The sequence below is a fragment of the Mustela nivalis genome, assembly GCF_964662115.1.
Source record: "Mustela nivalis genome assembly, chromosome: 14".
NCBI lineage: Eukaryota > Metazoa > Chordata > Mammalia > Carnivora > Mustelidae > Mustela > Mustela nivalis.
Genome location: NC_139033.1, coordinates 82365946 through 82393496, shown reverse-complemented (window position 1 = coordinate 82393496; position 27551 = coordinate 82365946). Strand labels below are relative to the sequence as shown.

General features: G+C 54.2%; 1 protein-coding gene across 1 annotated transcript; it reads right to left on the bottom strand.

Annotated features, from left to right (window-relative positions):
- Positions 1-49: 49 nt before the first annotated feature.
- PPIL2 (peptidylprolyl isomerase like 2) lies at positions 50-27052 on the bottom strand. The gene is made up of 20 exons (XM_082697708.1): positions 26899-27052; positions 25147-25196; positions 23884-23929; positions 21747-21809; positions 20723-20774; positions 15943-15994; positions 12078-12169; positions 11138-11227; positions 10221-10296; positions 9340-9500; positions 8058-8133; positions 7373-7479; positions 6828-6917; positions 6467-6500; positions 5769-5886; positions 2073-2129; positions 1637-1709; positions 1460-1522; positions 1231-1370; positions 50-967 (listed from the first exon to the last, which is right to left on the bottom strand). Exons 1-20 carry the CDS (start codon positions 26928-26930, stop codon positions 871-873), a joined length of 1569 nt encoding a protein of 522 aa, XP_082553834.1. The 5' UTR covers positions 26931-27052; the 3' UTR covers positions 50-870.
- Between the last annotated feature and the right edge of the window lie 499 nt (positions 27053-27551).

Sequence of the window (27551 nt, the reverse complement as noted above, 5' to 3'; positions counted from 1 at the left end):
GGGGACAGGCTACAGAAGAAACAGAAAACACAGGGCAGACAAGCAAATGTAAAGGATTTTTTGACATTTATAGAAAAATAAAGAGAAGGGATTTTTAAATCCAGAAACAATGGTGAGGCTGGTCTGAAAGCCATAGTGCTGGAGTGAGGAGTCAAATGTTTGAGCCCAAAGTCAGGCCCTAAGGGCGGGGGGTGCGTGGGGGCAGCTGCTCCCATGGGCTCTTCTTCCCATCCTGAGGCAGGAGGGCCAGAGCAGGCCCACGGGGGAACATGGCTATGACCGTCCAGAGTCCTTGCGGGGGCGGCGGCGGGGGGAGGGCAGGCCTCAGCTAGTCCAGGCAAAAGGCAGCAGGAGAGTTTTTAGGAACTCAGGTCAAGGCTCTGGTCAAGGGTCCTCAAGCCACAGGCAACAGGAGCTCCCTAGTCTGTGGCAGCACCCAGGAGCTGTCCTCCCCACGGCCTTAGGCGAGGAGGTCGGGCTCTGCCAGCCTGTGTTTCTACTGAGGTCCCAGGTGCTAACGCTGAGCATACAGTACCCAAGGGAGACGACAAAAATGGGGCCGGGGAGGAAGGCACAGCCTCTGCCTTCTTCCCCCACCCAGGCCCACTGTGCAGGTGGGCCTAAGGGCCACAGCCCACGCCTGGTGGTCTGAGATATCATTTGGGCTTGGCCCCGGCCTGGGAAGAGGGTCGGGCCACTGTACCAAGTGAAGGCGGGGAAGGCCTGTGGACTCCGAGAGCCAAGAAAGGGGACTCCTGCAACAAGCAAGAGCTTTAGTGAGCTGTAGTCAGAAAGGCGGAGACCTCCATGGTGTGGATACAGGTCCCCAGCCCTGAGTCCCTCTAGGGCTCCAGAGGGGCAGACCTGCTGCTACCAGGAGCTGAAGTCCCCAAAGCCTCGGCTGGGCTTTTTCTTGGCTGCAGGGACAGCTGTGCTGGTTGAAGGCTCTTCCTCTGCTGCCCGTTTCCTGGGAAGAGGGGAAGTGCTTGAGCTGCTGGGTGTAGACGAGTCCCCCGCGCTGGGAGCCCATGCACACCCACAGCGCCTGCTCAGTGTGAGGTCGTGCAGTCACATATTCCCCCCCAACCCCGAGTCCTTGAGCTCCAGCCTACACAGTGGCCCCCACGGCACCTGCTCCCCGCCATTGTCTCGTTCTCTTGCCACGGGTGGGCTCTAACCATGGGCGCTGGGAAGCCCCGCAAATGGGACGAGCACCCTCATTGCACTCACGTGGCTGCTGGGTTGATGTATTTGCCCACCCCCTGGCGGTACGTCTGGGGGCCTTGGTTCCCCGCCTTGGGCTGTTGAGTTTTTATAGCGCTTTCTGGGGCCGCCTCCTCGAGCTGTGTCTTCTTCCATTCCTCAGCAATCTGGGACGGAGCAGGGCAACAGCTGGCTTGGAGCCCCACAGGCTGGGTGGGGTTCCTGCAGCCTCCCGCCGTCCCGGTGGCCTCCTCACCTGAGCATCGGCCTCCTCGTAGGGGTCCACAAACACGGTGGTGGAGTCGATGCGGATCTCCTCCTAGCAACAGAGGGAGACAAGTGAGTGGGCGGTGGGAGGCGGCAGGCCCCTCCAAACCTGCCTGCCCCGTGCCCATCCTGGGCAGCAGTTCCCCCAGTCTCCCTTGGAACGTACCTTAGGGCGGTCGGTTTTGGGGTCACTCTCCACGTTCTCCATGGCTGTCAGCGTGTCAAAGCCCCCAACAACCCTGTAGCCAAGGAACAAGGGTACCTCTGAATGTGCCCCAGGGAAGAATACCCCCCCAAAAGCATGGCAAGAGGGGCAGAGGATGGGCCTGAGAAGGGCCACATGGATGGGGGCGTGGCCTGGGGAGGGGAACCAAGGGGGGCAAGTTTGGACAGGGCAGCTGGCCAGAAGGGGCTGGAGTGGCCCTCCCCTCAGCCAGGAGGTCCACAGAGCCAGCCATCCCCTGGCTAACAGAAAAGGCTGTGACCTCAGCAGTGATGGTGGTTGTGAGACCAAATGAGCACTGAGCCGGACATGGGGAAAGGCAGTGAGAGGGTCCCACTGAGAAAGGAGCCCTCCCACACCAGCACCCCCAACCTCTTACCGCCCAAAGATGGTGTGCTTCTTGTCCAGGTACGCACAGGATCGAAAGGTGATAAAGCTGGGTGAGGAGGAGGGGAAATTAGAAGAGCCTGTGAGCTTCCCCACACAGCCTGCTTGGCCCCCAAGGCTTCTGGGCACCCACTACGCATCCCTGTCCCTCAAAAGCAGCTCTGAGAAGCTGGTGCTTCACTTGTATGCGTGGACCCCACACATATGCCTGGTTGGGGCAGGCCGTCAGGCAAGGCCACTGAGGGGACCAGAACCCTGGTTCCCCAGGAGAAGGCCTGGGCAAGGCCAGGGGAGGCTCTGCCACCAGATCAGGCTGCAGCCAACTTCTGGTGGACAGACACTGCCAGAGCCTGCAGGCAGAGGCTGCTGGGAGGGGTCTGAGGTGGGGGGAAGGGAGACTGGACACCAGAGACCATCCCACTGTGACAGCACGTGAAGATGCACGGACTCTGAACTGGAAGAGAGGAGACGGGCAGGAAAGGAAGCAGAGACCCTGAGGAATGTGGGTAAACACCCATAAATGCTGACCTAGTAAATTTTCAAATCTAATTTGGTGTAAAAATGAGTGAAACTTAAATATCCAACTATAAGAACATGTGAGCTGGCTGGGCTGGGGGGATGGCACAGGCAGGGTTTGTCTGCGAGGGAGGGAGAGAGATTAAGTGGTAAGTGCAGACTTTAAATAAATCTACTTAAAGCCAAAAGTGACACATAACTTCCAAATCAGGTGAAAGAGAAAAGGAAGAAATGAAAAGTATTTTTAAAAAGGGGAAACCACGCATGCCTGGGTGGCTCGCTCAGTCAGTTAAGCATCTGCCTTTGGCTCAGGTCATGATCCCAAGGTCATGGGATCAAGCCCCACATCGGGCTCCCTGCTCAGCGGGAAGACTGCTTCTCCCTCTGCCTCTGCCCCCCGCTTGTGTTCCCTCTCTCGCTGTCTCTGTCTCTGTCAAATAAATAAAATCTTTAAAAAAAAGGGGGGGGGTAACCAGGAAGTACAAATTAAGATAATAGAAAATACAGATACTGACTAGAAAGTTAAGTACACACCTACGACTCAGTTTGAATTAAAATAACCCCAAATCTAGGTGTGTGCCATTAAAAAGACACCCCTAAAACCTCAAGAATCTGGAACGCTCCAGGTAAAAGCATGGAAGAGGCCCAAGAAGAGATGGGAGAGAAGCCTTCTGGGGCAGGGTCTCTGGAGGAGCAACCGGTTTGGGCCGGAGAGCCCTCCTGGGACACCATGTTACCCACATCCCCGACAGCCCACGGCACACACAGTCAAGCAAGGGACAGAAGCTGAAGCCCATTCCACCGGGGTCAACACCCCTTCAGACCCGACCAGGCCTGACCAGACGCGGCCAGCAGGACAGTCTCCACAGACCCCCACAACTGTGCAGACCTGAGCTCTGACCATCAAGTGGGTCTCTTGGCCATGCGTTGCTAAGACAGGTCAGGAAGCTTAAAAGGGAATGAAATAGTCTTGAAGGAAAAAGGAGGAAAGAAAAGCAATGACAGGGCAAACAAAGATATACCAGAAAGGAAGTCAAGTCTACAATTCGTTATATGACCCAGAAGACAGCGAAGGAAACACGAGCCGTAGGCATGCACAGCCTCGGACGTCTGCGGTGGTGGCGAGCAAGATGGGAGCCTGGGAGAGGAGAGAAACGGGAAGAAGAAGCCAGTGAAGATGGAAACAGAAGGAAATCGCATAAAATAAAAACAGGAAAGCCTTCCGTAAACCATTAAGGAGAGCGGGAATGCAGACACAGTGACGGACAGGAAGGGAGATGCCGCAGAAGTCTGGAAATCTAGAGACGGACCAGTTCCATTCTGGCACAACAGCAGCGACCCAGATGGCCCTCAAAGCAGAACCCGAACTGAGGAGTCAGTGTGAAAGATCCGCAAAAGCTGTCCCTGGCATGTTACCTCACCAAGCAGACCGGAAGTGAGCTAAACCCACCCCAGGCGATTCACGCTGGGCCTCAGGCCCGACCAGCCCAGCTGCCTTCCAGGACAAAACAGTGACAAGCCAGGCTGGTCAACCCAACGCTTCTGTCCACAGATTCCAGAAGGAAAAGAAAACGGTCTGATCGTAGTAACAGATGCTAAGAGAAAAGCCACTGGAAACAGAGCCTCTCCCAAAGAGTCGGGCCGGCAACAAATTTGATCAGATGGCAAAACAGCACGGAACCTGAGAGCAGGACGCCCACGTGCTCTCCTTACAGGCCCGACCATGAGGGAACTAGTGTCCCCGCCAGAAGAGCAACAACACCTTGAGCTGATAAATGCTGAATATCTAGGAAACCCAGGACGCTTTTTTTTTTTTTTTTTTAAAGATTTTATTTGTCAGAGAGAGAGAGAATGAGTGAGTGCACACAAGCAGGGACAGAAACAGGCAGGAGAAGCAGGTTCCCTGATGAGCAGGGAGCCCTATATGGGATTTGATCCCAGGACCCTAGGATCATGACCTGAGGCAAAGGCAGGCACTTAACTGACTGAGCCACCCAGGTGCCCCAAACCCAGGACACTCTTAATAAACTATTTGAATAAAGTAGTTAGATATAAAATCAACTTTTTTAAAAAAAGATTTTATCTATTTGAGAGAGAGTGTTAGGGCACACAAGCAAGGGAGAGGCAGGGAGAGGGAGAAGCAGGCTCCCCACTGAGTAGGCAGCCTGACACAGAACTCGATCCCAGGACCCTGGATCATGACCTGTGCTGAACACAGATGCTTAACCTACTTAGCCACCCAGGTGCTCCCCAAAATAGACTTTATATGAGCAACTGAACTGGAAAAGAATTTTGATTTTAAAATACCAAATAAGGGGCACCTGGGTGGCTCAGAATATATACTGTATATTTTAAAATACTATGGACGATTTTTCCAACTGGGAATACCTGGAAAAAGTATCTGGAAAACAGATGCCTAATCTAAAAAGAAGAAAAATACAAACCTCCTCAAAAAAAGTGAGCAAAGAGGAAAGAGTTGACAAAGAACAAGCAGAAACCAAAGAAGTTTTAAAAATCAGAAATAATGGAAGTCAGGTGAACTACAGCTCCCAGAGAGCGAAGGACAGATAGATCAAGAGAAACTCTGGTTGGCTGGGCACCCCCATTCCATCCAACGGGACGGTGCTGCAGGGGAATCCCATCAAATGTGCAGGAACCCCCCCCACCACCGTCCCACCGCCGCCCCCCGACCGCCGATGCCACCATCACCGGTCACCAGGCCCCATGTTGCACAGACGGATCTCCCCTGTCCTGCCCACTCCATGGCGTGAGGTTCCTCTGGAAAACTGTCTTGCCTCCACTCCTGCCCCTCCCAGGCTGGGTCTGGCCACTCCCCTCCCCACACTCACTCCTGTGGGGCCCTCACCTCCTACCTTTCCATCAGGACACAGGGCCACCCAGGCCCAGACTTCCAGCACTCCATGTCCTGGGATACCCCCTCTCTGCGGCCGGAGCCAGCTTCTGCCGCCTCCCACAGCCTCCCTTGGGCCTCTGAGCAACCACCCAGGCTTAATCCTTCGTGGATGCATGCACAAACACAGGGGTGGGGTTGGGGGGATGCGGGTCCTCTCCCCCAGGGTGCTGCCTACTTTCTGGGCAGGATTCGGGTGGAGCACGCCCTGGAGGGCAAAGCTGAGAGAGAGGACCCACCCACAGGTGCCCAGTGACTCACAACTGAGACTTGTTGGCGTTGGGCCCTGAGTTGGCCATGCTGAGGATGCCCCGGCCTGTGTGCGAGAGGTTGGGCCGGAACTCATCTTTGAAGGGTTTTCCCCAGTATGACTCCCCGCCTGTGGGAGGAAGGGGCAAGGCTAGCAGCAGCAATGCCTGGATCCCGGCCAAGTGTGACCAGTGGACGCAGCCCAGTTCCACAGATGTGCGCTGAGTCCCGAGGGGCCCTGCTGAGTACTCCAGGGGGCAGCCCTGCTCTGAGGGAACCTCATCACCATCTCCCCACGGACCTCCCCACTTCTAGCCCCCAGGCCCCTCAGAGCCCTGCATGGGGCTGGACCCCTAGGACAAGGAGGACAGGGTGAGAGCTACAGGTCATGCCCACTCACACCACACTGGGTGAGGACACTGCCTGGGCCCTTGGAGCCGATGGACCCAGAGGAGGCTCCAGAGCAGCCAGAAGGCACCGCATGGCCTCTCCAGCCCATCCAGGCTGTGCAACCATCTCAAAAAAAAAAAAAAAAAAAAACCAAGGGATGCACCTAAGGTCACCCCTCAGGCTAGTGGCTGTCCTATCAGAATCCACATCTGGAACTCTCTTGGTGGCACAGACCCCACCCAACTACCCCCCCACCCACCCCACCGCAAGGCCTACAGAGCAGCCAGAGCTGCTGAGGAAGCCCGCGCACCGGTGCCTACCTGTGCCGGTGCCGGTGGGGTCACCCCCCTGGATCTGTGAGAGGAAGCAAGGCCAGTCAGCAAACTCTGCCCTGGGAGCCCGAAGTCCCCGCCAGCCCTCCACTCGCTCCCCACCTGCCTGGCAGGCCTGAGGGCGACTGAGTGCCTGGTGAGGACACAGCCCTCCTGGGCCAGCTCTCTGCACGAGCCCAGCACAGCCGGGCTGGGGACTCACAGGGGTCAGTCTGCATGCTCCCCGCCCGGGGAGAAGGGGCTCACAGGTACGACTCTCAGCAGTCCCTGCAGCCCTCGCCCCGGCCAGGAGCCCTATGGCCCCCACGGGGGCGCAGGTCTGCGGCCAGCGCAGATCCCCGTCACTCACCACGAAGTTCCGGATGGACCTGTGGAAGATGGTCCCATCGTAGTACTGCTTCTTGCAGAGCTTGATAAAGTTTTCACAGGTCTTCGGCGTCTACACAATAACCCAGATGCCTCCGTGAGGCGAGGAGCAGACCGTGGGAGGATCACAAGCACCACCCAGGGCCCGGATCAGGCAGGGGGGCTGGTCAGCTGCCCAGGCCAGACCCCGTAAAGCAGCACCGTGAGGCTGAATGACAGGACACGTACATCTGCCATGACCCTGAGCGAGGGCCACCAAGAGACACCTGAGCAAGTGGGGGGGCAGGGGGGTGTGCATGTGTGGAGCCTGACCCCTTCTGTGGGATGGGTATGCATGCCCCATCCAGAACACAGGCCCAGGAAGCACCATGCGCAGCTCCCAGGGTCCCTTCTGGGGAGGGGAGTGCGGGCACTGGGCCTTCTAGGGGGCAGGTGGAACATTCGTTCCCCCACAAGCACATACAGGTGTGACTACGGACTGAAAAGCTGGGCAGGCGTGCGGACTCTGGTGGGGACGGCCACACGCACCATGTCGCAGTGCAGCTCCAGATTGAGGTCACCCTTGTTGGTGTGCAGGCGCACGTAGCCCTTCTTCTTCACAAACTGGTAGCGCAGCACGTCCTCATCAATGGCGGCTGCAAACCGAGGCCTGAGTCCGTGCTGCCCTCCGGCTGGGGCAACAACCCCTACCCATACCAGGTCTGGGGGGAGCCCAAGGATGGGCCCTGGCCAAGCACGGGCTCATGGTGCCCAAGCCACAGGACAGGTTGGGTCTAGGGGCCGGGGGACACGGCGGGGCTCGGCAGGTAAGGTGGGAGAGCCTGGAAAAGCTGGAATGGGATGTCATTGGATAGGAAGGGGACAGTGGGGGCCAGGTAGGCCGAAAACATGAGAGGAAGAGACATGGGGCCAGTGCCAAGGTGGGGTGTAGGCTGGAGCCCAAGACAGGACAGCCCTGGTGGGTGGAAGGAGGACCTCCTACCCCCCGGCTGGGCCCCCACTGCAGCCTCTGCCCCCCCAGACACACACACACACACACACTTTCAGAAAAGGCCTGTCGCTGCCTAACCACACCAGAGCCTAACCACACCAGAGCTGCCTAAGCACCCATGAAGGCCAGGCATGATGGCATGTCACAGGGTGCAGGGGCAGGATGCCCGCCCTTGGCCGCTGTGAGGCAGCCTGCTGGGGACGGACATGCAAGGGCAGCTACCTGCTTCGTGCGTGGTCTCCGGAACCATGGCAGTGGAGGTAAAGGAGGCGCTGACCTTCCCGGTGGAATAGTGTGCCTGCAGAGGAAACGAGGTGGTCTATGAGCAGTGTCCCGGGAAGCTGGAAGGCCAGGATCCCACCTCTCGGGGCCCCCTCAGTGCCCTTCCTCCAAGAAGCTGTCCCTGGCGGCCTCCCACAGAGCCCAGCAGGGACTTCTTGGGGGCCTGGCTCTTTCTCTAAAGGCTCAGGGAGTGAGGGGACTGACCGGGGGCATGTGCGACAGAGGGCCCTGACCAGCCAGGAGGCTGAGACCCAGGTGGCCAAGGCTCTCATGGTAACTGAAACCCTGGACAGAACTAGGAACCAGTCACTGCTGGGGTTCACAGTATGAGGGACGCTAGTTTCTTTTCAAAGGTTTCAATTTCCTAGAGTAAACACACTGCTTTTTCAATCAGGGAAAAATAAGCCCCAATATGTTAAAAATATTTTTATCAGACACAGAGAAGAGGAAAAAAAAGGTATTTCTCCCCGTCAGAAAGAAGTACACCAAAATGCTAAGCACTGCTGTTTTAGAGGCATGGGATTGTGAACAACAAACTTCCTTCTCTCTTGTGAGTTTTCCAGGATAATCCTCTGAGGGAGCCTCAGAGCCCTCCCTCCCCCATCCCCTGGAGCCCTGCCTGAACAAAGGAACAAGCAGCTTTGGGGCCTGACAGGCTAGGGCACAAATCCTGTCACCATCACTGCCAACTGGGGGCCTTGGAGCCAAAAGTGGGTATCATGAAAAGCAAACGTGACACCCAGGCAGAGGCCCAGGCGGTGGGCACCAGCTGTCCCCTCCCCTCAGCACCATGGTCCCCCGAAACACCCCTGCAGTCTCTCCCTGGGCTTCCTCTGGGCAACAAGTGATCTGCTCTGCAGGGCAGTGACTGCATCCCAGGGGCTGTCCCGTCCCTGCTGTCCTGAGGCTGCAGCGCCACATGGTAAACAGGCAGAGGTCCACCCAGCCTATCCGCTCCAGGCTGCCGAGCTTGGGCCAGCGTGAGACACAAACCCCGTGGGCCCCCAGCATATGCACCAGCCACCTCCAGCCTCCTGAGGCCCAGCCTCAGTGCAGGCCACCTCTGGGCCCCCAAGGGGCAGCTGGGCTCTGAGGGGTCCCAGCCACCACCCTCCAAAGGTATCCCAGGGCCCCCACAAGCCCCTTTCCCCAGGACCTCTCTGAGGAGCTGAGATGGGCAGGCCGGCTGCGCTGGCAGCTATGTAGCCCTCTGCCTACTCACAGCATTCAGCTTGTCCACTTTCTTCTTCTCGGGGACCTTCATGGTGGCCGCCAGGACCTCGTCCCCTTTGAACTCCTTGTAGAGCTCCTGCAGCGTCTCACGGGTCTCGGCGTTCGTATTTTTCAAATAATAAGATGGGTCCTGTTTGGCCTTTTCTTCATCTACAAAACAGCACAGTGACCCTGCTCAGACGATCCCCCAGTGATGTCCCCAGACAGGCGCGACAGGGACAAGAGGCCAGAGCCAGCTGCAACAGCAGAAGCCCAGAACAGGATGCAGGCAAGTAAGCCGAGCCCCCACACAGTGACTCCTGGGGGCCACGACACAGGGGAGGGGGACGGGGAAGAGTGCGAACAACAGCTCGTAAGGGTGGCAAGATAGCCCACCCGCAGGCGGTTTCCACTGTGGTCTACTCTGGACTCTGTCCCTAGCCATGCCCTGGCCACAGTCACCCCTTACCCTCCCAGGACCTGCCTCCGTGCCAGAGGGACCCAGCAGCCTGCACTCATGACCTGTCCCTGAAGTGGGAACAGAGACAATTTCTAAGGAGCAAGGGGAGGACTTGGGAGAGGACATGCACTCAGGGGGCCTGAGGCAGAGTCCTGAGTGGGGAGGAGGTGGGGCCCAGGCCTCCACCATATGTGGCTGTGGGCACCAAGCATATGGGCCCCAGCTGGGACTCCCCACATCATGCCCCCCATGGACGGGTGTGGGTGAGTGCGGTCGTGCCAAGGTTGGCACAGAAGGGAGCATCGGCCAGTCTGGGCTCAAGCAAGATTCCTGGATGTTCCCGCCCCCAGCAAGGGGAGGGCTTTACCCAGAAGGCATGGACCTATTTCACCCAAACCCCTGGCACCAAAGCCAGCTGTGCTTATACTTACCAGGATCTGTCATCTTCATGTTATTCTTCACATGAAAGAAATCAGAGACGTTGAATTTGTCCAAATTGGTGGGGTCCTGAAGCGAAAAGAACATGTGCAGCAGAGTGAGCCGGGCTACAAAGGACAGCCGGGCGGCCCCAGGGGCATAGGCCCGGAAAGAGAGAGGGAGGGGCACCATGGAGATCTGGGGTGTCAAGCAGGGAATGGAGGGCACCTGCAGTCAGGAGCGGGCTCTGCCAAAACAGAGCCAAGAGCAGGGGTGGGCGGGGGGTGGTGGACAGACACTGGCATACTGTGTCCCGTTCTCCCCAGCATACGGCCGATGAGCATGGATGGACGTTCATCTAGGGGGTGAGGGCAGACGTGAGGCAGCCAACTTAGGCCTCCCACACACACACACACCCTCACCACACTCCCTTCAGCCCAGCTGCCAGACACAGAGCCCGCAGCACCTCGGGCCCACCCCATGGGAGGGAGCATGCATGGACCTCTGATAAGGATGGGATAAGTCAAGGATGGGAATGGCCCACGAGGCCACCCCCAGAGTTTCTAAGTCCAGGTCTTTCAGGAGCCCGCTCAGGGCTGACACCTAGAGGCACGTCCTATGCTCAACACTGGAGTAGAACACATACCAGCCCGTCCTCTCTGGATATGGAGATGGCTTTGGGGGCAGAGATAAGATACCCTGGCATAGCAAGGACAGGGATCCGAAGGAGAGATGTGAGAGCCAGATAGAAGCGGCCGTGCAAAGGCCCAGGCGGATAGAGAGCAGGGGTGCTGGAGCTGGGGGCACTGCCAGCAGTCAGGGGCAGCTGGGAAACCACAACCAGGCATGCCCAGAGCCTGTGCAGGGAGGTGGGGTTGGCAGAGGGCATCGGGGTCCACCCTCAGAAGAGCAGTGGCAAGGGGATGCCCACCTGAAGGGTGATGATGTCCTGCCGAGAGAAGGGCTCGTCCGTCAGCAGGTCTCGGAAGTTCTTGGCCTTGATATTTAACTGTTCCACTGCCTGCAGCCAGGAGGGAGCCCGCTGTTAGGGTGCCTGCCCCAACCCTGGCCCTGGGAGCCAGGAGGTCACCCAGGTGCCAGTGCCATTCCAGGGGGGAGGGAAAGGATGGCACGACCGTGTACCCCCCCCCACCCCAGAGGGTGGAGCCAGCTGAGCCGCAGAGACTAGAATCCGCCATCTCAGCAAGGCTCACGGAAGGACACTCGCGCGACACACAGCAGACATCAGCAAACGGGCTCTACAAGGCCAGCCTTGCAGCTCTACCAAGCCCCTCAAGCCAAATCTGTGCTCTGTGGGCAGCAGTGACCCTCAGAGCCTCTAGGGCAGCACTGGCCACCCAGACCCTGCCCACAGCCAGGGACAGGTGGGAAAACAGCTCAGAGAGGGCTTCCGTGCAACATGGTGCCGTGGCAACTGCTGTGGTACCCTCTGCCAGCCCACCCGGAGCAGCAGGCTGTGGGGTGGAAATCAGGGCCTCCCCTTCCCACCTGCCCACCAGCCTGCGTCTGCTCCTCCTGGGGACTCCAGCAGGAGGTGGGGCGGTGGGTGCTCAATGCTCCCCTCAGCCCTGGGCCTGCCCTCAGAGCACAGGTTCCCTCCCAGGGCCTGATCAATGAAGACAAGGACTGTGGGGCGGACCCCTGGGGTACAAAACCAACCCCCAGGTTTCAGGTCTGGAGGCCACCAGAAGGGCAAACCTCTTCTTGACTGCACTAGTGGCTCTCAGAATGCAGGCTCCACAGAGACAGGCTGTGCCCACGGTGCCCAGGGCAACCTCAGCACCAGCCCAGGGTTGCCCTGAGACATACCCCTAAAGAGCCTACAGGCGACACGGTTCCCAAGAACCCACCTCGTAGGTGTAGACATTGCCGGTGGTCCTGACAGCTACAATGTGGGTGTTGTTGGTGAACACGGTAAACAGCACTGGGCAGTGGTACTTTCCTAGAAAGAAGGCACATAAAAAACCAGTCGGAGAAAGGGCCAGGGTCAGAGCAAGGGAGGACACAGAACCCTGTGTCAGCAGGCCCAGAACAGAGACCCACAGACAGTAAGCTGCTCAAGTCCCCGGCTCCAATCCCAGTGGGAAACTCCTAATCGTCCTACAAAACCCAAGCCCCACACGGCCATCCTTGAAGGCGTCTATGCCATCAGCCTGCTGCTAGCAGCCACTACCCTGGTCTCCTCCTCCTCCACCTCATACCCTGCCACATTCCCTAACCCCCTGTACCCGTGCCTGCATTGTTGCAACAAACTCCCACTGCCCTCCCTGCCCCTGCCTTGCCAGCTCTGCACCAAGCAGCCAGGAAGCCCGTTCAAATAAGTCCCAACAAATACACTGCGGAAAAAGGGGGGAGGATATTTACAGATTGAGACTCAGGACAAAGCAAGCACACAGATTTGTGTGGGCTTCTAAAAAATCTTGATTAGAAAACTAGAAGAAAAAGATTATGAAAGTATTCCAGAATTTTGACCACAGGCTGGATATCTGATACTAAAGAATTCCTGTTAAGTGTTTAGGTGTGATGATGGTACTATGATGACTTTTTAAGTCCTTATCGTTTAGACATACACACTGAAGCACTTAAGCATGAAATAACATGGTATCTGGTATTTGCTTCAAAATTACCTAAGCAGGTGTCACACGGGAGCACAGATAAAACCACACAGCTCTGAGTGGACAGGAACTGAACTGGGTGATGGCTACGGAGCAGGGATCACCGTACTAATTCTACTTTCATTTGTCTGGAGTTTCCAATTAAAAGCAAAGCCAAAGAGGCGCCCAGGTGGCTCAGTTGGTTGAGTGACTGCCTTCAGCTCAGGTCATGATCCTGGAGTCCCGGAATCGAGTCCCGTATCGGGATCCCTGCTCAGCAAGGGGTCTGCTTCTCCCTCTGACCTTCTCCCTCTCCTGCTCACTCTCTATCATTCTCTTTCTCTCTCAAATAAATACATATTTAAAAAAATAAATAAATAAATAAATAAAATAAAAACAAAGCCAAAAGGGGGCCTGGGTGGCTCAGTTGGTTAAGCATTCAACTCTTGACTTCGACTCAGGTCATGGAACCAGGGTCCTTGAATTGAGCACCATGGCAGGCTCCGTGCTCAGCGTGGAGTCTGCTTGAGGATTCTCTCTCCTCCTCTCCTTCTGCCCTCCCCTTCCTCATACACATGTACATGCCTGTGCTCGTACTCGCTCTCAAATACATCTTTAAAAACAACAACAAAGCAAAAGGGGCACCTAGGTGGCTCAGTCGGTTAGACATCCAACTCTTTTTTTGTTTTGTTTTGTTTTTAAAGATTTTATTCATTTATTTGACAGAGAGAGAGCATAAGCAGGCAGAGTGGCAGGCACAGGGAGAGAGAAAAGCAGGCTCTCTGCAGGGCAGGGAGCCCAATGAGGGACTTGATCCCAGGACCCTGAGATCATGACCTGAACCAAAGGCAGATTCTTAACCAACTGAGCCACCCAGGTGCTCCAAGCATCCAACTCTTGATCTCAGCTCAGGTCTTGATCTTCGTGCTATGAGTTCCAGCCCTGCATTGAGCTCCATGCTGGGTATGGAACCTACTTTTTTTTTTTTTTTTTTAAAGGATTTTATTTATTTATTTGGCAAAGAGAGATCACGAGCAGGCAGAGAGGCATGCGGGAGGTGGGGACAGGCTCCCTGCTGAGTAGAGAGCCCGATGTGGGGCTCAATCCCAGGACCCTGAGATCATGACCTGAGCTGAAGGCAGAGACAATCCACAGAGCCACCCAGGGGCCCCTTGAGCCTACTTTAAAAAAAAAAAAAAAAAAAAAAAAGAAAAGAAAGTAAAAAAAAGGTGCTGGCTGGTCGAAAATGTTAAAACAATAAAACCAGGTAAATGTTCGGATGGTCAGATCTTATCTCTCCTCTCTGGCTGGCAGCTAGGAGTCCTGTGGGTGCCGTGTCCTGCACGACTGCTCTGCACCATCCCCACCCTGGACCCCTGCTTCTACCCCCACACTGTCCCAGCAATATAGGCCTCCTCAGGGCCTTTGCACCAGCTGTGCCCTCTGCCTGGAATGCTTATCCCCACATCCCCTCACACCTCCTGTCTCATCGGATTTCCACACAAACCCCATCAGTGTGTCTCGCTGTGACTCCCTCACCTCCCCGCTCCCTATCTTTGGTTGCTGGCAGAAGCAGCATCTGACACGCTATGGTGAACCATTGTCCAGTTTCCTCCCTCGCCGTAATGTAAGCTCCTTTTACTCCAGGAGGGATGTGGCTTGTTTTGCTCTCTGCACGTGGCAGGCACTCAGTAAATATGTGCTGAATGAGACACACAGTGGGCCTCTGAGTCAGCGGATCTCCGAGCTCCTCAGAGCTCAGAGCTCTGAGCAGGAGGTCTGCAGTGCTTATCTATCATCATGGAGCTCTGAGTCCCCAGGCCATCCACAAAGCGCCGTGCTCCAGTTTTGTCGAGGCCTACCCTCATTTACAGTGAGCCGGCACCTACTGTGGGCCAGGCTCTGGGGCAAGATGGGCGTGTCAGGCCCCAGCATCTTCCCCGGGATGCACGCACCCATTAAGCGCTCTCAACAACCTCAGCCACGGCACCTGCACGGGCTGCAAGAACTGTGCCAGGCCCACAAAGAGCCAAGAGCAAGGTGGGAGCCCGTGGGGAAGCACCTCAGCTCTGGTATCTGACAAGAACAGTGGAGGGTGTGGAGAGCTGGAAAGCAGGATCCCTGGGCTAGCATGGGGCTTCACAACCAGTGGTGAGAAGCCCAGCCGAAGAAGTCCCCAGCAAACCCAACACACCCCCCACCCCCACCTGCCCTGGGCCTCTGAGCAGCTCCTGCCTCAGCAATGAGCAGACCAGGGTCGCAGCTAAACAGGGTCCATGCCCACAGGGCCCAAATGTCCACACAATGGCCATCCGCAACCCTCACGGCCCCACTGCCCTGTGGGAAGCAGTGCCCCAAACTCAACATGTTACCCTCTCTCCCCTCCCCAGCTTTAAACCATCTGGACCTTTAAAGAAAAATTGTTACATCTTTTTTTTTTAATTGGGGCAAAATACACTTAACTTTTGCCACTTCAACCATTCTATTATTTTCAGTAATCTTTACTGCCAAGGTGGGGCCTGAACTCACATCCACGAGATCAAGAGCTGCGTGCTCCACTGACTGAGTCAGCCAAGGCGCCCTTACATATTTGAAAAATTAAGGGGCGCCTGGGAGGTTCAGTCTGTTAAGCAGCTGCATTTGGGTCAGGTGATGATCTCAGGGTCCTGGGATTGAGCCCCATGTCAGGCTCCTTGCTTGGTATGGAGCCTCTCCCTCTCCCTGCTTGTGCGGTCGCTCGCTCTCACACAGACACAAATACATAAATAAAATCTTTTAGTAAAAGAAAAAGAAAAATTAAGTGTCCGGCTTGATCAGACAGGAATGATGGATTCTGCAGAAAATATGGTGAGAGGCAGGGGCGCTGGGGTCCGAGCACAGTCTTTAAAATGGCTGTAAAAGGAGGCGCCTGGGTGGCTCAGTGGGTTAATTCGGCTCAGGTCATGATCTCAGGGTCCTGGGATCGAGCCCACATCGGGCTCTCTGCTCGGCAGGGGGCCTGCTTCCTCCTCTCTGCCTATGTCTCTGCCTACTTGTGATCTCTGTCTGTCAAATAAATAAAATAAAATCTTTAAAAATAAATAAATAAATAAATAAAATGGCTGTAAAAGGGATCTCTCACCTTCCTTGTTCTTTGCAAAGTTCAGCCTGATCAGGGACCTCCCATCCAGTTTCTGGAAGAAAAATTAATAATTAATAAGGAGCAAGTGGCTGATGTGAAGAAATGCAGGGCCTATGAGGATGGGTGAGGCAGAGAGATGGGCAAGGTCTCTGAGCACGCAGAGCCCTCACAGCAGCAGGCAAGAGGAGAGCCACAGGGGCCGCCCGGAGGGCCCTGAGACCCAGCAGTCACATGGGTAAGAGGGGCTGCTCCACGGAAACCCCAGCCTCTGAGCAGCACACTGACCTGCTCACAGGGCAACCCCTGCCTAGAGGCCGAGAGTGGAGGTGTGTTTTATACTTCTCCAATGCTGACACATTTTTATTATGAGCCCTGATGTACTGATTACTTCTGAAGTTAAAAATGAATGTTACCATGAGAGACTATGGACTCTGAAAAACAATCTGAGGGTTTTGGGGGGGCAGGGCGTGGGAGGTTAGATGAGCCTGGTGGTGGGTATTATGGAGGGCATACTGCATGGAACACTGGGTGTGGTACAGAAACAATGAATGGGCACCTGGGTGGCTCTGTGGGTTAAACCTCTGCTTTCAGCTCAGGTCATGATCTCAGGGTCCTGGGATCAAGCCCTGCATCAGGCTCTCTGCTCGGTAGGGAGCCTGCTTCCCCTTCCCCTTCTCTCTCTGCCTACCTCTCTACCTACTTGTGATCTCTCTCTCTGTCAAATAAATAAATAAGATCTTAAAAAATAATAATAATAAACTGAATTCTGGTACGCTGAAATTTAGAAAATAAATAAAATAAATAAAAATTTTAAAAAAAAGAATGTTATGGGGGCACCTGGGGTGACTCAGTTGGTTAAGTGTCTGACTTCGGCTCAGGTCATGATCCCAGGGTCCTGGGATGGAGCCCCGCACTAGGCTCCCTGCCCAGCGGGAAGCCTGCTTCTCCCTCTCCCGCTCTCCCTGCTTGTGTTCCCTCTCTCGCAATGTCTCTCTCTGTCAAACAAACAAATAAAATCTTAAAATAAATAAACAAATAAATGTTACTTCTTCACCTAGCTGCGGAGTACATGAGCGTGCTCCTGCTGTTCTGCAGTAGGACTAGTTTGTTGAGTGGGGGAGGAATCAATACCCCCACATGCGGAGTGACTGTGATGAGATCCTCCAGTTTTCAAATTTCCTGCGCCATCTGCAGTTTACCTCTTCTATCAGCGACTTTACAATAAAACAAGGTCCAGGCAGCCAGAAGAAAAGGCTGCCCCGAGGTCGGGGGCTTGGATTGGAACAAGAGAAGGGGACTGCAGAGAGACCCCCAGAAGAGGGAGGGAAAGCTGCATGCCCAGGAGCACCTAACTGAGAGCCCACATCCGGGTGGCGCCTGGCCATTCCAGTGCGGGCCTCGCCTAGCCCTGCCTAGCCAAGCCACAGAGGAGATGCTGGCCAGGCCCCCATGTCCTCGCCCTCCTGCAGTGGCCAGCCCTCACCCGCTCCTCCACGGCTAGTTTCATTCCTGCGGTGGCCCCTCAACTGCCCCCGCCCCACCACCAGTGCAGTGAGCATTCAGCAACGGGGTCCTCGCTCCCAGGCTGCTCCCATCAGACAGCCCTCCTGCTTCAGGCCCAGGCTGCCTGGGAACAGGATCCTGCACACAACATGCTCCTCCTGGGTCCCCGGGAAGTGACATGGGCCAAGCCAGTTCCTGGTGAACTGCCCTTGGTTTAGCTGCCACGTTAGGCCTGGCCAGAGGCCGAGCCCAGAGCAGCTACAAGTTTTGGGGCCCTAAAGAGCACCCATGAAGCAAAAAGCCTGAAAAAAAAAAGTGCCCTCGATGCAACCAAATGACAATATCCATGGGGAAGGAGACCGAGGCCATGACAATGAGCAGGGACAAGAAGACCTGAGGCAGGCCAGGGGTAGGGTGGAGGCGGAAAGCCACCACTGGGAGGGCAGAGCACGGAGCCTTGGCCATTGACGAGCCCCGCAGACTCGTCTGCTGCAGACGTAACACTCTTGTCAGGGAAGACAATGAACCCCGAGCACAAGCCAATCACGGGGCACAGGCAGGCATCACAGACCCCACAGGAAGCCCCTGGAAGCCCACAAGGGCTTCCCAGCAGAAAGCCTCACAGGAAAACACTGCCTAGTCATGCCTTTGAATGACAAAAAGTGAGGAACAACACAGCAGACACCTGAAGGAGAGCGCTCTTCCGGAGACCAGGGTGCAAGCACCACCTCAACCATCTGAGAAAAAACCCCACAGGCTCTGGGTGGCTGGGCCCAGAAAGCACGACCCCCCCAGTCTAACCCCCTTTCTTCCAAGGGCAGGGAAAAACCGCTGGTAAGCCACCCACCTGATCCGAGGGGCCAAGGGCACCCTACACTCTGTCACAAGGGCCAGAGGAGCCCAGACAGCACAGAAGGGCCTCTAGGAATCAGGTAAGAAGACCTCAGCTAAGTAATAAACCAGTGACATTTCACCTGTCCTAAGCTAGCGACCAGGACACTGCTCACACTGCTCGCCCCCTCACTAACCTCCCCCTCCAGCCTCACAGCACCCAGGTCCTCCTGGGCCTCCCTGAAGGTGGCCTCCACCCTGCATGGCCACCAGGGTCTCCGTCACAGAGCCGACCAGGCCTCAGCCAGGTTGCTGTCTTCCCCATCAGGGCAGGGCCTCATCTTAGCAGATGGGCTCCAACCCCCTGGCTCCAGCCGGCTCTCCGCTCCATGATGCCAGAACCGGCTGCCTCGCCCAGCCCGCTATTCCTCCTCACACAGGCCATATTTCATGAGGTGAAAAACCTCTCGGCCTCCAACACCTCCCCCTGGTGTTGACTGTCCTCCAAGGACTCACAGAAGTCCCTACCCTCCCTGCTGGCCCTCCTCATCCCACCTCCACCCCAACTGCCTGCTCCACTCCATGCACCCAAATCCCTCCTGCTGTTCAGGGTTCTACTTCGAAGGGATAGACCTTTCTGCTGAAGCCCCACTGGCCTGGAACACCAAGCAGAGGCTGGATCGCCCAGTTCCACCTGCCTGTCCCAGGCACCTCTGGCACAGGATGTAAGTGACCCAGTCCTCCCAAGATGGGACTGCACTAAAAGATTCCTACTGGGCTCTCCCAGCCCCGGAGAAACAGAGACCCTCATGTGACAGCCCCACAAGGCCCACAGGTCCATCTGTAACAACAACCATGGGTCCAGTCTCTCTGTGCCCCCTCCTCAGCCTCCATCCTGGTCCAAGTTCACGCAGCACCTCCTGCACAGACAAAGGCACAGCCCCCTGGCTGCTTTCCCACCCTCCACCTTGCCTCCCTGTAGTCGTTTCCTACACCACAGCCAAAGTGAGCCTTCAAAACACAGGCCAGGGGCGCCTGGGTGACTTAGTCAGTTAGGCTTCTGCCTTCAGCTCAAGTCATGATCTCAGGGTCCTTGGATCGAGCCCTGAATCAGACTTTTGCTCGGCAGGGAGCCTGCTCCTCTCTCTGTCTGCCACTCTGCCTGCTTGTATGCTCTCTATCAATAAACTCTTTGAAATAAAACAAAGACACAGGCCAGATCACAACATGCTTCTGCATGAAACCCTGTCCAGCTTCCAGCGCCCCCAGAACAAACCCAAACTCCCCCCCAGGGCCTTCAAGCCCTGCCTAACATGGCCTCTGACCATCTGCCACCATCCCCGGGTCTCAGCTTCAACGGTGCTGCTCCAACACCCTTCCCCAAGGCCCTCACCCCCCATCCCCAGCTCCCTGCCGGGGAGTGCCCCCACTTCCCACAGCTGATAGCTCCCAGGCCCTACCTGTTGCAGCTGTGGAACTGAAGAAATGGGCCTGTGCCGCAGTGTAAGGGAACAAGAGGGCCCCAAGAAGTAAGGGGACCACCAGAGTATGGGAAAGGCAGCAGCCCCACAGGTTTATGATGGAGGCCCACAGTGGGGGGCAGAAAAGGTGACTACGCTGGAACTTGGCTCTGGGGTTCTTTTCCCGAGTGGCACAGAATTCCTGACACTGGGCCTGTGTGCGTGACAGAGAAGGAGCTGCTTAACCTTAATCATGATAAAAACACAAATTAAGGGGCACCTAGCTTGCTCAGTCAGTGGAGCATGCAACTCTGATCTCAGGGTTGTAGGTTAGAGGCCCGCACTGGGTGTAGAGATTATTTAAAAGTAAAATCTTAAAATGTTTTTTTAAATGTTCTCACCCTGAGGCAAAGAAAATTTCTAAAAACTTGATCCTTGTGGTTATTGAGGGTATGGGAAAACAGGCATTTGCCACTTCTCTGGAGGACAGTTTGCCAGTAGCTGCAGAAACAGAAAACACACCCTCCCCATGACCCAGTAGTCCTGGGAGGACCCCCATATATGTGTCCAGAGATGGGCAAAGGGTGGTGGCTGTTTGCTGTAACAGCAGGTGACTTCCAAAATGCCACAACAGCCCCACAAGAAGACATGGGCAGCCATGACAGGACATGGAACAGCTCTACACACTGACGTTCAGATCTCTATCACCCCAACAGGCGAGGAAGCAAGGTACAGTGGGGTTCACGCGTGGGACTGCATCAGGACCCAAGGAAAGAAAATGGACATCTGTACACACGCATGTACATGTAAGGAACATTTCCAGAAAGGAACAGTGTGGGCAAGAGAGGGGAGGAGAGTCCCACTCATGGTGCCCCACGCACAGTCCTCTACCGCTCTCATGTGTACGCAAAAACCACAGAACAAAGGACAGACGAGAGGACAGCGTTCAATCGGCATTATTTAAAAACTCATGCCCCGCCACCTACCTCACCGTTGCTGGGGTTGGTCCCATACTTCTTAAGCCAAGGGACGATATTACTAAAGGGAAGAGAAGAGAGAATGTCAGCCAGGTGGCCAGGTGCAGCCCGGTGACGAGCCCACCATCTACCAGGGCCACGTCCAGGTGAGCGGTGCGAATGGGCTTTGCTCCGCATCACTTCTGCTAGCCCCTTGCCTTGACCAAGGAAGTGAGGAGTGTTTCTGGATACATGGGTTTCAACGTATATCCAGCGTTTTTATTGTGGTTATGGATAAACAACACAACGCAGCAAAAAAAGATAAACGTAAATGTTGATACGTCCACAGAGTGACATACTGGGCCAGCACCAAAAGTCAGGCTTCCAGAGAATTCTGAATGACACAACTGGGTGAAAAATGGATTCAGAATTGTCTTTGCAGTACTACCCCAACCATGTACCACAAATAAACTCACAGAAAAAGAAGGGTATAAATGTTGACCATAGTTATCCCAGATAGTTTTATTATGGCAAATTTTTCCTTTAACTTCGAAGTATTTTCCACATTTTCTAAATAGAGACTGAAGCATGAAGAATTTACAGAAGCTGGTTTATGCTGGAACATAAAACACCATGCTTCAAAACACAGTACGGGGAAAGTGTACCTCAATTATGGCTCTACTTTCATAAATTGAAAAGTATTCAAGTTCATTAACATTCCTAAACAGGTATAGGTAGGCCAATTAGAACCCTAGGTGCCCCCACCCACGGATGGGGAGAGGTCAATGCTACCTCAGGCAGGGACAGTAGTGCCTGCCAGCAAGGCTGCCTGCTCAGGGGTCACAACAACACTATGGTCTCATCCCCGAAGCTCCGGAAGTTTCCTGGGTCCCCAAGAGGCCACCCAACACTCCCGAGGCTGCCAACACCCCAGCGTGGCCTGGCTTGGCAGTGCCTAAGACTCAAACCCCCCAGCTGGTTCCATACCCCCTTCCAGAGTGAGTGTCAACAATCTCACCCCCTTTGTTAGCTCAAAAGTCGAGGGGAAACTCACAGCAAGTCGAAGACGACACCCTCAGGGGTGCAGACTGGGTAGGCGAAGGGCTGCAGAGAGAGACTGAGAAAAGGGCAGAGTCACTCCAGGTCACACAGTGGCTCCCATGACTTCTCCCTTTGTTTCTTCCTTCTTCCCTCCAACAATTCCAGGGATCCTCTGCCCAGCCAGGGCTGGGTGTCAGTTCAGAGGTGAACCCCACATCCCTGCCCCTCAGAAGCTCCCTGCACACACCAATAAATACAAGGCAAGGGTCCCAAGAGGTGCTGAGAGCACCTTGGGGCAACAGCAGCCTCTCTTTCCCCACACTCTCTGCTATGTCATTTGACATGTTCGAGCCCAAAACAAGTTCCTGGAGGCAGCACTAGAATCCACTCCCTAAAACCTCACACAGCAGGCAGGCCACACTCTTCTACTGAGAGCTGCCCTCTCTCATCCCAAGAGACTGTGGTGGGCCTATCCTGGTCTGGGGGTGCTGGGCCCACTCCTGCTTAGAGTATGCACACAATCCCCCCCACATTTCCAAGGGGTAGGCATGTGACTCAGGCAAGTGCCCTAGGAGCCCTGGGTAAGTTCTAATACACGGATATGGGGGTAGATGGGTCTGCAGAGTCCCAGACTGCCACAAGCCATTTACCACCTCGTAGAGGGTAAAAAGCAGAACCCACAGATGAAGGGAGATTATACCTGGTGAACTTCCTTGAGCCAATACCCTTTTCTCTTGCACGGGGTTTCCATCACCAGCCAGCAAGAGCCCCGGCTGACCTGGCTTGTTTGTAAATTGGTCATCTCTAAGTTGGATCAGCACAGGTCAGTCCCCAGGACCTGGAGAGCCTGGCAATGATAGGGTCACCTCCCCAGATGCTGCTCCAGAAAGCCCTCAAGGAACAACCTCACCACCTCCAACCAGTGGTGATCCTGCTGCTGCTGGGGGCTGATGACAACAGGGTCCAACACCAAAGCAAGCTCCAGACGGCAAGCTCCATGCATCTTCTCCAAAATGGGCATCAAAGGGCCTATTCTCAAAGTGCATTTTTACCCAGAACCCAAGGTACTTAAAAAGTGGATGAAACACAGTTTAGAGATCTCTTGGAGGAACTGGAAACCAAGAATGAAAGTATTTCCATAAAATCCATTCATGCACACTATGAATGAGACCAGATTCCTGGGAGACTGATGACAAATATCCGTAGGGAGAAATCTAACCAATGATGCCTCTGTCTCACTTGTGGACCCTCCCTGAGCAAGTGCCAGAAGGAGGGAAAAGCCCTCACTCAATGCAACATGGGATCTTCCTGGGGCAGACCGAGTGGCTGCACCCTTGGCCCTTCCTACATGCTCACTGCCCTGTGGTGTCTATCTGAGAGCACTAGGAGAGCTCTGTCAGTTCTCAAGGCCCATCATGACCTATGGAATCAGAAACCAACGAGACACACACATACACCCATACCCACAATGCATGTGTCCAGACCAGGGATGATCACAGCTTAAGCTTGGGGAAACTGAGGCCCAAGTGGCCCATCTCCCCAACCCCCAATGTCTGGGGTTCGTTAATGCTAGTCCTACTTCTCCAGCAGACCCACCTTCTGTTCATACACATACCAACCATGGCGGGAAGAAGCATCTGGGAGTGTCTACATTTGGGTCTCTCCCCATCCCCAACAGTAACCTGTGTTCCCAGGGAAGGGGGAAGGGGTTCACAGTATCATGACTACTACTGTTGCTGTTACTACTTAGACCCTGGACTAAAAGAAAAGCACAAAAGACATGGGCCCGGAGTCAGACCACTGGGTTCAAGCCTCAGTGGCATCACTTTCTGGATGTGGCGCCAGGGTGAGGGACTTCCCACTTTTAAATACTGACTCTCTCAAGTGTAAAACAGGCTTAACAACAGAGTCTACTTACCTTAGAAAGAAAGAAGCTAAAAGAAACAACGCATAAACATACAGACAGAATGAGCAGAAAGTTAAGTATTAATTCTTATCACTCTTAGGTCACCTTCTCTCAGTTCAAGGAAAATCTAGGTGGGGGAGTACAGACGGAACCCACATAAACCTCCCCAAGGACCAGATTCACTGTCAAATAACGAGTACCAGGAAATAAGTAGGAGGGACAGATTAACACTCGAAACTCTTACCTGCAGTGATCAAAAGGTAAACGACGAAAATTGGCTTGTGGGATATCTGTTTAAGACGAAAATAAAAGAAAGCTTATTCTATAAATAACTTCATGTATGTGTTCCTACCACCAACACAATCCCATGTTAAGAAATAGTTCATGTTAATCATCTAGTGCGAACACTAGTATGGGTTAAAAAACCTTTCAATAGGGGCACCTGGGTGGCTCAGTCATTAAGTGTCTGCCTTCGGCTCAGGTCATGATCCCAGGGTCCTGGGATTGAGTCCCGCTTCGGGCTTCCTGCTTGGCAGGAAGCCTGCATCTCCCTCTCCCACTCCCCCTCTTTGTGTTCCCTCTTCCAAAAAAATAAATAAAATCTTAAAAACAAACAAAACCTTTCAATAGGTAGAACACATGGAGTATATCAAGAACGAACTTAGAGCAATAAGCCACTGAGGTTGGGTTTCTCCCACAACATTGCTGTGGGGCTTGGCTTGGCTTTCCAAGACGGCTGTGCTGGTTTTATCCCCATCAGCAATTAATGAGAATGTGCTCTTTTTAATGCAGCCTTGATAAACTTGAGTATTATCATTTTTTATTAACAGAAAAAAAGAATGTTTATTTATGTCAAAAAATATCACCATCAGGGTGTCTAGGTGGCAGTCAGTTAAGCATCTGACTCTTTTTTTTTTTTTTTTTTTTTACAGATTTTATTTATTTGACAGAGAGGGAGATCAAAAGTAGGCAGACAAATAGGCATAGAGAGAGGGGAAGCGGTTCCCTGCTGTGCAGAGATTGTGATACAGGGCTAAAACCCAGGACCCTGAGATCATGACCTGAACTAAAGGCAGAGCCTTAACCCCCTAGGCCACCCAGGTGACCCTAAGCAACCAACTCTTGATTTTGGCTCAGGTCATGGTCTCAGGGTTATGAGATCAAGGCCTTGTCCTCTCTGTGCTCAGCATGGAGACTGCTTGAGTCAGTCTCTCTCTCTCTCTCTCTCTCTCTGCCCCTCCCCCCACCTGCAGTAGCTCTCGGGCATGCTGTCACAAAAATATATATAGATATATATATACCCTCACCGAGATTAATTTTCTCATGTGTTCAGTGTTTTTTGTGAATTATCTGTGTTCTCAACCCATCTGTCTGCTACACTTTGTGTTCTTGTTCATTGTTAACTTTTACAGTCTCACTGTGTAGTGAAGACCATTATTACTTAATTACAAACCCCTCCATACACACACATCCACACCAAGGGAAAAAGAAGGATTTCATGCCTTACCTGGTTTCTTGCCGCCATAGAAGTGAGTGTATTCAGCACAGGTAATGTACCTGAAGAAGAGAAAGAGAATCTTACTACCAACACCCTTTATAAAGAGGACAGTCTCTGGAAGTAACCGATGACTGAATCGTTTCACTCATTCAACAAATGCTTATAAAACACCTGCTACGTATCAGACACAAAGTGGTTAATGCAACAGAACACAGAGATACACAAACTAATAAGCAAATACAAATAGTCCTGCTCTCCTCTGAAGGAAATGAACAGAATTTAACAGAAGGCTTAAAGATGCAAAGGAGCTAGCCATGTGAAGATCTGAGGGAAGAACTTTCCAGATAGAGGGACCAAGCAGGCTTATCACATATAAAAGCCCTGACATAGGAAAAGCTGTTGTGTTTTCAGAAAAGGGTGAAGTCGCTGAAGAAAAGCACACAGGGGCATCCAGGAGCAGATGAAGAAGGGCGGTGGTCAGATCATGCAGGGCCCCACAAGCCGGGTAAGGGCTAAGTATTGGCTTTAAACAGTATGGAAAGCTGCTGGAGGGTTTTGAGTAAGGCCCTGGCATGACTAACATAAGTCCTCAAAGCATTTCCCTGGACCCTGTGTAGAGAGGGACAAGCAAGAGAGGCAACAGAAAACCAATCAGAAGGCAACTACGAAGGTTCAAGGACGAGTGCACATAAACTCCTACGGGACGGTTGCTGGATGAGTGAGAAGTGGCTCTTGGAAGAGCCACAAGGATTTACTGATGAACAGGGGGAGGAGAGAGCCGCAGAAAAGAGGCCTCAAAGCTAACTCCCAGACTTCTAAGAAACCCAACAGCGGTGTGACCACTGAGAGAGGGGAGATGAAGGAGGAGCACATTAAATTTGAGATGTCTATCAGACCTCCAGCTGGAAATGTTGAGTAAGCAGCTGACTACTGCAAGAGAGGAGATCACAAAGAACACAAAGGGAAGAAAAAACGTGGAGGACATGGATGTATGAAGTTTGGGAGAGGAAAGAGGATCCAGCAAAGGAGACTGAGGATAGCGACGCCACTGAGGCAGACGTAAAACCAACAGCCTATGGTGTCCCACATACCAAAGAAGGTGTTCAGAAGGAATGAGGTGGTCAGCTGTGTCATGCTGTTGAGAAGCCCAACAAAATGAGAACTGTGAACTGATCACTAGATTTAGCAACAGAGAAGTTACTAGGATCCTGACAGGAGTAGTGCTGGGGAGTCAAGCCTGCCTGGAGTAGTTTCAAGAAGACATCAGAACACAGCAAGCAGACGCAAGTCTTTCACGTCCTTAGAGAAAAAAACCAACAAATCACAGTGGCAGCTGAAGGGGAGCACGGGGCACGACTAGTTTTGTTTTAAACTGCAAGACTCCGGGACATGAGTATAGGCGGATGAACAAGCATACAGGGAGACTGGAGGTGCGGGAGAGGCAGGGGCTGATTCGGGAGCAGAGCTCGGGAGTGCAGAGGGGCCCGTGCTCGCCCAGCGCCAAGGCAGTGGGAGGGCACGCTCAGAAGAGGGCACCTACGGTGTGTTAGAACCGGGAGCCCGAGAGACCTCGGCGCTGGGGGTGGGGTGGACGGGGGTTAATTCCCCGCCTGAGGAAAGGGCAGAGGCTTCCGGGACAAAGCGCCATTTACGAGCCGCTCTGAGAACCAGCTCTGAGAGAGGGAAGAACGGCGGCGCGGAGTGCGGGACAGGCGGGCACTGAGGCCGAGCGAGGCTCCGCTCCGCTCCGGCTCAACTTACATCTTGTCCTTCTGATGCTGTCGCTTCCCCATGGCGGCGGCAGCGGCAACGCTGGCAGTGCCAGAACTAATGAGTACGGAGAAACGACGGCAAACAATCCAAATTCCGACTTCCCGGCCCAGCTAATTACTTCCGGGTCTCGTGGACCCGCCCCGGAAGCGGGCGCGGTGCCTAAGGGAACTGGGGCACCTGTTGCCGAGTGCGCATGCCCAGCAAGTACAGCCGGGTTCTAGGGTGCCAGGGCCGAATTCACCATAAGGCTTAGGTGATGGTGAGGCAAAGGATACCTATCTCGAGGCTCCACTTTCTCAGGCGCTGGGGGTCCTCTCTCTGGATCTTTCGCATTCCCATCCAGCTCTGGCTACGTGCCGTTCCTGCTCAAGCGCGCCCTGGTTTCACCCGGGCTCTCAGGTCTTTTAAGTCAGCCAGGCACCTTAAGTCCCACCAGCCTCGGGCTCATCTGTTTCGTTTCACCGCAGACAACTCCAAAGGCACGTCCGCGTTCGCTGTGTACCGGTTCTGCTCCCCCTAATCAGTCCCCACCGACTCCAGGCCCCTCTTCTGGGCGAATTAGGGACAAGTAGCCATTAAGTAAAAAAATCTAAAGCCCTCACGCATCTCTACCCCTATGGACCCTTCCCTTGACCAAATCA